The 12,708-nt window shown below is 47.4% G+C and overlaps 1 protein-coding gene across 1 annotated transcript in view; it reads left to right on the forward strand.

The window, feature by feature from the left end:
• Window positions 1-7,516: 7,516 nt before the first annotated feature.
• The window catches only part of LRCH2 (leucine rich repeats and calponin homology domain containing 2), a 39,139-nt gene continuing 33,947 nt past the window's right edge, over window positions 7,517-12,708 (forward strand). Inside the window, exon 1 of the mRNA XM_059482675.1 lies at window positions 7,517-7,802. Within this exon, the coding sequence (XP_059338658.1) occupies window positions 7,517-7,802 (286 nt within the window). The remainder of the gene's footprint in view (window positions 7,803-12,708) is intronic.

The following is a 12,708-nucleotide window of genomic DNA, read 5'->3' on the forward strand; positions in this document are numbered from 1 at the left end:
GCGCCTGGAGGAAGAAGCACCCATTTGGGACTGGTCTTGGGGCAGCATCCCCATCACACACAGAACTCAGATTCTTCAGGGATCTTTCAGTCTCTGTAACATTGGTTAGGGCACCAAAGCTATTCTACAGTTTGAATACAAAATGCGAGCTAAACCATCTTCCTCTATGTTAAAAGACAGGTGAAGAAATAAAAAAGAGATAGGATAATATCTTCCAAAGGGCTACCATACATCAAGTGAAGAGCATGCTTTTCTCTGAAGTTTCCATAAGACAAATGCTGTGAAATAAACTTTCTCACCGCGTACATAATAGGGGCCACATAAATAGTGAACAGTGTCTGCATGTTCTGCGTTTTCAATACAGTGGTTGTTTTCCATCTTGCACCTCAAATGGGAGAGAAGTTTCTACAAGCAGATCAATCAGGGCAAGAATTACCTCCTGGTATGTGTACAGCTCTTGGAAAGATCAAGTGCTTCTGAAAGTGTTGGTTAAGGGAGTTGTTCCTTCATGAAAGAAAACAATGGAACAGTGCTGAGGGACAGCAAATAACCTTTGCTGTATTTTGCAGTGACGCTGCAGAACGACCATGGAAGCAGACTGGTGTGAGATGTGAGGAGCTGGGGTTGATACCTTGTTTGCAATGTTCTGGGGTACGCAAGATGTGCTGGGGGTTCTGCTGTTCTCTGGGGAACCTGGCTCTAATGCTGCCCTAGTCCAAGAGAATTCCTCCAAAGAGAACCCCTGAGATTTCCTAGCAATTTAGCCGGGGTATCCAGAGAAGCTGTGGCTGCTGGGAAAGAACTGGAAGTATCCATATAAACCCAGCTTTTAGTGATGTACTGGGAGAGGAGGTGTAGAGCCGTATCATTTCCTAACACCCAGGAACGGTGCAGGACAGGGCTCTGGCAGTGTCCTGCAAAGCAGCAGCTCTCCAGAGGGAAGGGCTGCAGCAGGGCTCTGGAGTCTCCTCAGCTACAGGCTGAATGACCCAGGTTTTCACACAGGGCAGTAGGTGGAGTTGGTCACTCTGTGAGGTCAGTGTCATGAAAGCTTTCCTGACTTTCTGTAAAATCTTGGACATTTGTATCTTCAGAAACTCTGGAAACAACAGCTGAGAGATTTCCAGCGGTGTTTCTATTTGATCACATTTAGTGAAACAAACATTTGGGACCAAGGAAGACAACAGCAGAGTTTAGAAATGGCAATTCTAAAATATTCAAAGCACATTTTTTCATGGAACTACAACACAGCTTTTGCAGCAAATTCCACTTCACCAGCTGAGAGGTTTAATTAGCTGCTTTCCTTCAAGTGCATAGCATTAAAGGCAGAGATAAAACCTTTCCAAGCCATATTTCTTCATCTGGGAAGTATGAGCTGATATGTGCTCTTATCTCTCAACTGCCAGTCTGTGACCTCTTAAAATCTTGGCAAGTGTCCCATTTGCTTAGTATGTCTGAGCACTGCCATCACCTCAGTCCTGAGCAATTTCTCACATCAACAGTGGAGTTGGTGAAAAGGCCTGAAGAGCCAGAGCCTCCTCTGAAGCACAATCCCCCTGCCCTGGAGAGGACTGCAGGTGTCTGGCAGACAGACTTCACTCTGCATCCTCAAAAAGTAATGTCAGAAATGTGACTTTCACAACTAAAAAGGGAGATAAATAAATGAACAATGAAAAAAAGAAACAAAGAAGGGGGAAAGGGGGGAAGTATTTATGTTATGCTTTCTTCTAGAAGTGTTTTGTGTTGACTCACTGATACTGTGGCAACAAACCATCAAGCTGAGCCCTCAAAGAGCACTGGGGCACCTCTGCCAAGGGCTCCAGGTATTCCTTCCCTTGTTAGGCACAGGCAGGACCAACTTGTTCCAAAAGAGCAAGTGTTACTTTGGGGCACTGGGCCTTTCAATTTATCAGATGCTCTGCTTGTCATACAATGAAACCCCAAGGAGCCCTAGAAGGATTTTAGTTAAAACTAAATAAAAATAAACTCAGTAGGAGAAAGGAACACATGGCAGCAGTCAAACACTTGTATTATCTGAAATGTGTTCTTGGTCTCTAAGTAGATTTAGGAATCTTCTGCATGTTAAATTACTTTTTATGATTTATTGTTGTAACAAATCTTATGCTGTGATCTCAGAATTAACACTGGCCCCTTTGTATTTTATTCCCAGGGGCACCTCATATCACAGTTACTTAATACAAAATTGCAAAATATGTGACTGTTCACTTTCATGAAATGGACCTAAAACTACATGACTCAATTGCTAATAAATGTTAAAGTTTTTTTTTTTTTTTCTTGGGAACTAAGCCCTGGTGGCTGTAGGAATATGTGACAAGGTAAGGCTTGGAATCTGCATGCACACATTTTTTATCTGAGGGTATGGAAGCTTTCCAGCCTCTCCCAGAATTGCTCAAAGCACAAACAATCATTTAATTCAATGGGCCAAAACTCTGATCACTTTTGTGACACTGTATTTTGCCCACAAGGGGGATGTTTAGGCCTTTTAATTTATGAGAACCCCAGGACCATCACTCTCAGCACTTCACAAGAAACACTGGTAGCAGTACAGCTACAATAGCTTGCTCCAAAATTGGTGAAGCACCACTAGAAAGAGCTCATGTTCTATTGTTAGATGCTGAATGTGGCCTTTCAACCATATGTTACCACTTGAAAATCATCTTCTTGAGAAGATGGAAGAAAACAAAACACTTCTTCAGGCTCTTGGAAGAAAATTCTAGTTACACCACTATTTCTTTATTTTAGCCATATCCAGAATGAACTACATTGATGATGATAATTCAGTTTTTATGCACTGTATGCCATAAAGTGGCTGAGGTACACACATCACTGAGCTCTGCTCAGGGAAACAAGATCACATATAATGACAAAATCCTTTGCTTCTTACAATTTAGCAGATGCAGCCTGCAGAGAGCAAAACTGAGTTTTTTAGAGAGGGATTATTGGCTTTTTCTCTCCCTCTCTCTCTGTATGTGTATTAAAATTGCCATCTCAGCCTGGCACATGCAAAACCACTGCTACAACACCCATAAGCTGTACCTCTGGACTATGCAGAGTGTCCCACAGTGATCCCATAAAAAAGCACGTGAACAGGATGACAGGGAGCTGGAAGCTTCAGTGCAATCTGTGACCAGCCAGGCAACATTCCAGTAAATGGAGATCCACAGGTACACCACCCTTGGCTCTGCTGCTTGTTGTCATGTAGGAGTAAGTTCAATTTATGCTGGTTTTAGGGATCTCTCAATGTTAAAGTAAACCTTCACTGGAAGGGCAACATTTCTAATCTCTCCAAGAAACAAGCAAGACAAGTGTGCTACTGCACAGCAAATGAGTTATTCAAAATAGAATAAAAGGACAAATCTTGACTGAAATCACACCAAAATGCTCAGTGAAGGACAAAGGCCTCTGCAGCACCACAAGAAGAGATTTGCCGTGCAGGTAGCTGGAATAGGTGGGGATTGAAATGATGCCTTTAAGGAGAGAGGCTCCCTCCCCACTGCCTTCAGAACTGTTTCCTGGTGCTCAATGAAGCATTGCTAGCTGTGCAATGAATCAGATGCTCCCAAAGGGAAAGGTATCAGGAATATTCTCATTAATGGATCTGCTCTCTCATTGTGGTCTGTACAAAAAGACTTAAAGAACAGATATTGCTTGCCAAGGCAGCCAGATCAAATCCTGCTTGCTTCTTCTCTATTCAAGCATCAGATGCTGGAGTATTTTGAGCTATTTCTAGCTCTTTAAAATGGTGTTTCAGATAAATGACTGCCCTTTAGCAGAGATAGAGTGGCATTTGCCTTTTGATCTAAGAAGGAATATATGTATCATTTGCTTACTTCACTTTCAAAATGGGCCAGATGGTGCCACTTTAGTGTGAATCTTGAATCCAGGTATTTGGAGATTATTTTAACTGCCTGTGGGAAGCTGTGCACACCTGCAGGTCTCAAAGTAGAAAAGCAATATCCATGACATATATAGCATGTGCTGATAAGATAAGTAAACACAAAGGATTTGAAAAGGCATCAAGGAGATGGCACCAGGATCCTGGGAGTGTTGAAGGAACAGTGATTGTGTTACCTCAGTGTCTCACCCATGGAGGAGTACTGAGTGCAGTTATAAAGAAGCACAGCAAGAACAGTAGGAAAGCTCTTGTTTAATTGCTTAAAGCAAAAGGAAGTCTCTAAAGGATGCAAAAAAGGTCGTTGCTGACATTTCAGGAGTATTTAATTTCTCTAAACAAATGGCAATCCAGACTGACAGAGCCTTGCTGTGTGTCCACCTCACGGACTTTACTCAGGAGCACTGGGAGCTTCAGGGGTGTCCCTGCTGTGGACAATCCCCGTTCTTGGCCAGAGGTGGCAGAGCTTGTGGAGCTGCCAGCACTGTGGAGCTGTGGAGGGAGCATCGCTCTGCACAAGGACCTGGGCAGCACCTCAGCCTGTCACTGTGCTTTGATGTCCTCACCACAGCGCTGGCCTGCCCTGGGACACAGCCTGCAGAGTGACAAAGGTGACCCAGGACTGCTCTCCTGCTGTCCCTGCTGCCACAATCAATTTCACAGCAACACTGCAGATAATCCTGTCTGGCTGTCTGCAGAAGGCAGTGCCCTGGGGAGCTCTGTGAGCCATGATGCTGAGCAGGGCTGAGAGCAGCAGCAGGCAGAGCAGCAGGACGGGCACACAGCTCTCACTGCCTGGTTCTGAGCTGTGCCAAGGGCTGCCTCACTGCAAGAGTTGTGAGCAACCACATCTTGCATTCCATGGTGAAAGTCAGATAGATCAAAGCCTGATCTAGATCTCATTCCTCCAGGCATTAACATTACATTTGTTGAAGTCATATCTTAATGAGGTTTCATCTCATCTGGGGCAGATGTGGGTAACCACAAAGACTTTCAAAGTGGAAGCTCTTCATGGCAGTGTGGCATTTTCAGAAATTTTCAAACTCCTGAAACTTGACTCTGTCTGGCATGGCTACAAGAAAATATGTTTGTCTTGTGCAGTCTCATGACAACATCTGAGTGTTTCCACCTCTTCTTCTACTCAACTTCCATAATAAACAAGAAATGCAACAATCTCTGTTTTCCAGGAGAAACTGAGGGAGGGCACAGCTGTGGCTTACTGCTCTTTGTGCCAGGAAGGTTGGTTTGGGGAGCCTTCTGCCGCTAGACTAGCAACTCTGGTTTTGCTTGTGAAATGACAAAGAAAGGAGGGCATGGGAAAAAAGAACTGTTGAAAGGCTGTGAAATTAGAAATAAAAGTAATTAGACCTTAGCATTCCAGACATCTGCTCTGGTTCTGCAGCTACTGGAGGTGATAAATGACCCCCACAGGTAAATCTGCTCTACCACAGGAATGTGCCGTCAGCTTTCAAGCTTTTACCTGACTCAGCACCTATTTGCTGAAGACAATTTGCAGATTGGGAATTTTTGGTGAACAGTTAGGAAAAGCCTCAGACATTGCTTCCAGCCCACAGCATAGGAAACTTCAGTTCCTTTGAAGATGTGAGATGAGAGACCGAGCAAGCTTGGCTTGCTTTTTGTATGGGCACTTGCAGGCACAGTGATAAAAAGGCCACTAATATGTGAGAACTCTGGTGACAGAAAAATGCTTTAACTCTTTGGTAATTTGTCAGACCTATTTCATACAAAGAGAGCTAACCTTTTTCTTTATCTAAGTTGGGCTCTAAAGAGCAAGAGGCTGAGTGATGTGGGTGAGAGGGAGGACAACCAAACTGAACCTCTGAGCTGGCCCTGTGCTATGCCACACACTTTGGAAACTCAGAGCAACTATCTCTAATGTTTAGTAAAATTTATTTGCTGGAGCTGGTCCTGGCTCCTGCTCTGCTTCACTCTCACCAGCTGCAGAGCCACTGTGCCTCCTGCTCCATGTCTGCTGACAAAATCATCCTACACACCTGGCCCAACACCAGTCTGGGTTTATTCACCCTCCACCCTCTCTGGCCGGAACCTCAACCAAGGGCAGCACTCAGCAGTGTTTATACAGGTTGGCCTGATTTTCCTGTTGGGAATCCAGGCAATGATTGGTTTTTTCAGGGCAGGAGCAGAAGCTGTGGCCCAGCCAGACTGATTGGCAGGGATTCATCTGAAAGCTTGAATGCCACAGCCCCTGTGAGCAGGCAGAGCTGAGGGCAGAGGAGGCAGACAGCCACACTGCTGGTTTGCAGTGTGACAATGGGACCTCTTCCCCCACAGCTCCATTTTGCACACAGAGCTCTTGGCTGGAAGGGCAATCTGTGTGCCAGGACAGGGAGATCCCCAAACCCACAGAGCTCTGCTCTGAACCCTGCACTGCTCAGGACCTGCTCACTGATCCTGGCTCAGTGGTTGTGCTGAATGTCACCCAGACATCATCAGCCACATCGGATTTCAGCTCTGGGCCTCAGTGATCAATAATGGCTCAGCTGTCTGTCAGTGACGCTGCTGGCTGGAGGCCAGTCTCTTCCATAGCCCCTGGAGAGGGAATTTCCCTTGATCCCCCAATTAGGCATGACATATGCATGCAAAAATAAACAAAACCACTCCAAACCAATTCCAGAATTCAAGGATCTTCCTGAGGTTCAAGGCTTGAAAGCAGATTCTGCTCATCAAACATATAACAATTGGATTAAAATGTGGGGCAGTGAGGCTTTCTTTAGCATTTTCTAATCACAGCTCCAGAGCCATTTTTGGAAGAGAAATATGCAGCACCTAGCATGGACTGATTACATGGTAGGAGAAGTAATTATCCATCCACCCAGTATACCACCAGGTCTGTTTCATTTTATTCAGGTAACTGGGCCTTGGACCCTGCAAGGGGCTTCTGATTTATGTCTCCCCACTGCCCTTTCACATTCCGAGCTCGGCGCATTCGTGTCTGTGGGGCTTTTGTGAGCGTTCCTTCACCCATTTCATGTGACGCTCGCTCGTTTTGCCTTTGTTCTGCCACAGACCATTCGTGGGTGATTTCTGTAGTCCGTGCCCGGCTCTGCCGGTGCCCGGCTTTGCGAGGCAGAGGCCACAGAGGCTCTGATGCTCCCGGCACAGGAGAGCTGCGGGCCTGAGGAGCGGCCGACGCTGCGCGGGGCCGGGGCACCGGCAGAGCCGAGCGGGGCGTGAGGGTAGCGGCAAAGCCGAGCGGGGCGTGAGGGAAGCGGGCAGGGCTGCCCTCCCAGCGGCGTCGGGGTTGCCGAGCCGATGATCCTCCTCCTGGGCTACCCCCGCTCCGAGGATGCCTCCGTTGTCAAAAAGATCCCGGCGCCTCTCCGATCCCAATCCCGATCCCCTCCCTCAGCCCCGGCAGCGCCCCCTAGCGGCACACGAGCCCTCGGGCACACAGCCGCCCGCCCCCTCACGGAGCCCCGCCCCTCACCGCCGCCGCCGCCGCGGATTGGTTGGCGCGGCCGAGGGGCGCCGCGAGGCCCCGCCCCGTCCCGCGGCGCCCCCTGCGGGCCCCGCGGCGCCTGCGCAGCGGCCGCGGCCGTTGTTGTGGAGGGGCCGGTCAAGATGGCGGCCGGGCAGGGGGGCGGCGGCGGCAACAACGGCAGCGGCAGCGGCAGCGGGACGGCGGCCGGGAGCGGAGCGGCGGGGCTCGGCATCCCCGCGCACCTGACTCTCTCCTTCTCGTCGGGGCCGCACTGGGGCGCGGCGGCTCTGCCGCAGTCGCACACGGTGCGCAGCCTGGAGCGGGCCCTGGAGGAGGCGGGCAGCTCGGGCATCCTGTGCCTGAGCGGGAGGAAGCTGCGCGACTTCCCCGGCAGCGGCTGCGACCTGAGCGACACCACGCAAGCAGGTGAGGGGGCCCCGGCATGGCCGGGCCGGGGCTGCGGGCGTCCAGCGGGGCCGGGCGGTGGCGGGTGCGGGGCCCGGGAGCGGGGATGCAGCGGGGGGATCCCCGCGGTGGCGGGGCAGGGCTGGGGGCGCAGCCGAGCGGTGAGCCGGGAGCGGCCGCTGTGGGTGAGGAGCGGGGATCCCGCTGGCTAAGGGCACTGGGGGACAGCGGGGAGGCTCCGCGTTTGGGGGGCTCTCCGTGCAGGCACCGTGCCGGGGTGTAGAGGATGTGGGGCTGCAGTGTCCGGCCCCTTCTGCACGCACTGGGGTCGGTTGTGGTATGTGAGTGTGCGGCCAGCGTCCGTGCAGGTGTGGCTGTGAGCGGGGCACGCTGAGCCTGCGGTGTGCGAGCGGAGCGGGGCAGCCGGCGGTGCCTGGGGAGGCGGGGGGAGAGCGGCTCTGTGTGAGCGTGTGCGGGAGCACAGGGGCGTGTGTGAGTGTGGCAGGGCACAACGTTCTGTGTGTGTGTTGCATATGCGGGGGCAGAGGGGCTCCCTGCACAGCCCGGCCTGCGTGTCCGAGCTCACCGTGCTCGGTGCTCGGGGGTGGAAGTCGCTGTCCCCTGGGTGCTGGCAGCGGAGCCGGCGCTGTCGCTGTGCCCGGGCCCCGGGGCTGTGAAGGTGCTGCGGTCTGTGTGCCTGCAGGGAGGAGGGGCGGTCTCAGGGAACCGGGCGTTTGTACCTCTGTCGGTCCATACGTGCCTTAAGGTGGGGAATTGCAGCTGGTGTGTCCGGAGCAGGGCGTGCAGGGTGAGGGGAGCGCTGGAGTTCGCCCTCGGTGAATGAGAGCTCCGCGTTGTGGTTGTGCTGTACCTTCAGGGGTGTCGCATCCCTTGCAGTAGAAGCTGTGTAAAACCTGGGGTATCGCCCTCCCCGCTCAGCAGCAAGGTGGTTCCAAGTGCGGGTGCGAGGGATGTGTGAGCATCCAGCAGTGAGCCTGGAGAGCTTGGTGTGTGTTGATATCGTGAGTGTGGGCCTGCGTTCACCCAGGCTTTCAGGTGCAGTAAATATGGAGGCATTTTTCTATACGGTTCCTGGAAAACAAAGCTACCTTTTCCACGGAGGTTTTCTCATGTTGTGGCTCATCTCCATTTGCTTGTGGGGTTTTTTGCTGCTGGGGTAGTTGCTGAAAATAGATAATTTTAAACAATGTGCTAGACGAAAATATTACTGAGAGGCCCGGGATCTTTTGTTCACAAATAGTAGTGGCTTTTCAAAATGTTCTTTGAGTGAATTGGTGCTGTGGGAGGTTTGTTTTGGGGCCTTTCTTTCCCCGTGGGTTATGAATAGCTGGCATATTGTTTGGAATAGGAAACTGTCCATGGTGGCAGCTGGAAATAAAAAGAGGTTCTATGAAATAATGGAAGCTGGAGTTTTCCTTGTAGCAGCATAAAAATGTCTTTAGCAATATTGTTGGTCACTGCTTTGTGTAGATACTCAATAACCAAAGCACTAGGCATGTGGGTAATCTGTTATTAAAAAGATTTTCTGTATCCTGAAGCTGGAGAATCAAGGCTCTGTACTTTTGTTGGCTTCTAATTATTGCTGTGTGCATTTTGGTAGGGTTTTTTTTGTCCATTTATTTTGAATCTCAAGGTTTGAGTCAGAGCCTGTCTACAGTGATCTTGTGTCTGTATTCTAGGATGTAGTAGAGCTCAGTCATTCCCATCAGGATTAAATTGTTATTGTGAATGGTGGTGTGAACATGTTTTAAGGGCTGTCTCTGGCAGAAATAGCTTTATTGCTTGCTGCTCTAAAATCCTGTACTGAAATAGTTAAACTGCATCTATGTAAGTCCCATCTTGGGAGAATCCTCATTTAGTGTAGTCCTGGTTTATGAATGAATCCTGGTGAAATAGGAATTTTAGATGGCTCTCAAAAGATGCTTGTAAGAAAGACCTGTAGTGTGTGTTTTGGCTTGATCTGTAGGAATTTTTGTCAGGTGGGTAAATGGTGTTCTGGTGAATCATGGACATCCTTGGCAGTGTCAGTGGGGCCTGGAGCTCCATGGGGAATCAGCAGCTGCCTCAGAGGCAGCAGTCGAGCAGTAACTGCTATTTCTGTAGCAGCTCTCCCTGTTTCACATGCAAATATCCCCAGAACAAGGTTCTGGACTGAGGAGCTGGGGGCTTGGGTCCCAGATCTTCCCAGGGTTTCACTTTCTGTTTTCTGTCAGTGACTCTGAAATTCAATTCTGTGGTACTTGAAACAAATACTTTAAATAAACAGTCTCTGACCAGTGTGGATGTAAACAATTTATTTTCCATATCACCAGCCCTTAGGCAGTAGGATCTGCAGTGTTGCTGTAAACCCAGAATATTCTATCTTTATATCAGTAAAGTCAGCAAGAGCTATGTTGAAGCACAGCTTCTGTTGATTTATCAAAAATAGCTTGGGATTTTATTTTGTATCTAACTTACATAATGGCTTGCCAATACTTAATTTGCAAATACTGAGGCATAGTTTTTGTACTTTAAATGATGTGTCTAAAACATAGTGACCATGTCTGGCTGTTTAGCTCTTTTTGTTTGTTTGTTTTTTTTTTAACTGTGAATTGTCCTTGCCACACTTTGGCCAGGAAATCCTTATTTTATTATTTATCTGAATTTGTCTTCTGGCTGCCCAAACAGATCTTGTGTTGCTTTTAATGAACTTCTGAAAACAAAAGAAAATCATAGTTCTTGAGATATCAGGAGATATCTTGAATATTCCAGTAATTTTATGTGTATCTTTGCTTCTGTCTACATGAACAGCATTAGGCCCCCTGGCAGTTAAGTAATTGAGTCTATCACATCAGTGTAATCACAGTCTGCTTAGCTGGAGAGTTCTGTTTGCTGCTTTGTTTTTTTAAAGATGGTTCAGTCTGACAGTATGGCACAGGAACCTAAGTCAACCTGCGCCTTTAGTGATTTTCCCCCTTTTTAGTGAGCATCTTTAAGAAATGAATTTAGTGAATAGGAACAGTGTGTGATGAACAGCTCCAGAAAATGCAGTGGTGCCATCAGGCTTATTTGTTTATGGCTTTGTCACAACAGCTTCAATTCCCACCTCTTAATTCTGAGGGAACTCCCAGGCAATTAGAAGTAGGTGAATGTAAATAGACAAATGTTGAAATTTCTCCTTTCTCGCTTCTGCTTTGCCCTCCCAGCATGGAGGAGTAACACCAGTGTGTTCCAGTGTGACTGGGGAGTGAGCCCTCCTGTCCTGGCCAGTGCCAGCTTGGCATGGCATTGTTCCAGAAACCATTGTCACCTTTACTTGCATGTCTTTGACTTTTTTGCATCTTATTTCTGGCCCTTCTGAGGTACATTGTCATTCATGTGATTACAGATGAAACCCCCAGGGCTTAATATTGAGTGTGAAATGCATAAGAATGTTAATTTATAATGCAGTTCTGCCTCTACAGTATGCACTTCTAAACCAATTATATTTTCCTTTCTGAATAAAATTATTTCTGTTGGTGGAGCTGATGTTGATTAAATTGAGGACAGTGGTGACTGAACAGCAACAACAAATCCAATATTCAGCTAAAAAAATAAACATTCATATAGGATGTATATCCTAAATCTTGATTGCATTCTGGAAATCAAACACATTGCAAAATGGGATTCTTCAGCAGCATTTCCTTCAGATTTGAACAAAAAGAGGAACTCTGATTCTGTGGTTTTGGGGGAGAGGAGTCAGTGTTTATGCTCTGAAATGCATCTGATGCAAAATCAGGAAGTGACGCAGTTTATAAACAATTCTGGAAGTTTTCTGCAGTGTTCTCACAGCCTGTCCTGTGGTTGGGCATGGCAGAAATGAGCTCTGTGTGCTTGAGGATTTCTTGCTGAGGGCCACTGTTAAGGGTCCTGGTTAGAGATACTTGGTGTGATGGGCAGGTTCAGTTCAGTGACTTGCAGTTAAAGGAGCTGATTGTTACTATTTGCCTCCCTAAAAGGATTGTATTATGAAGAACACCACTTATATCTTAATGTTAAAAAACCCCATAAATGTAGTGTTACAGCCTTATCTGAAATACTGACCTACAAAAAACATGCAATGTGTAATTTTTTTGAGTTTTTACCATCTTCATCCATCAAAATTAAATTTGACATTGTGTTGACTATTTTTGTGTTTTGTAATATCCAACATCTAAGGTCTGTAGTATTTCTATGTTTGATCAACTAAGGAACTTCTTTGGATACATGTTTTTACTTGTTACTGATTATTTACAGAGGTGGCACATAATTTAGATTGTGAATTGTATTGCAAAACCTTTTGTGATAAAGAATAATGGAGTAGCTTGTGCTTTTTGAGATACTCTTTTTGGTGAAGTGTTTTCCCATTTAAGTTGTGCTACTTGGTTGGAGCTGATTCAAAAGTACTTACTCATATTCCCAGCAGGGCTGGCATTTACTGCTGAAATCTGTCCTTAGCAGAAAGGTAACTAAATCAGGGCTGAGGGCTGGAGTTCCACTGAAAATGTGAAGTTATTTGAAACATTTTTGTGTGTGTAATAAATTAGTGGAATGGCTGTGGGAAGGGACTTGTGAGTTCTGTGCTTTTCTGTGGCTGTCCAACAGTCTGATGTTCATCATTCTTCCAGCCTGGGATTGTTTGCCACTTGCTAGCATAACGTGCTCACACGTCTAGAGGAGGTTGCACACTTCAGGTGAAAATAAAAAATAAAGTCTTTACCCTGATAGAGAACTAAAATAGTTCAGTGCTTGGCAGACATGATTCTCACAAATGTGTTTCCAAGTGTCAGTGAATGGCTTCTGAAGAAGGGTTTGTGCAGTTAAAGGCTGAAGGAGCCTGAGCTCAGTGGCAGCTGAGCAGCAGGTGTGACTGCACAGGAGCAAATCCTCGACCATCTGGGTGTTAAAC

Source organism: Ammospiza nelsoni, chromosome 15, assembly GCF_027579445.1.
Source record: "Ammospiza nelsoni isolate bAmmNel1 chromosome 15, bAmmNel1.pri, whole genome shotgun sequence".
Taxonomy (NCBI): Eukaryota; Metazoa; Chordata; class Aves; order Passeriformes; family Passerellidae; genus Ammospiza; species Ammospiza nelsoni.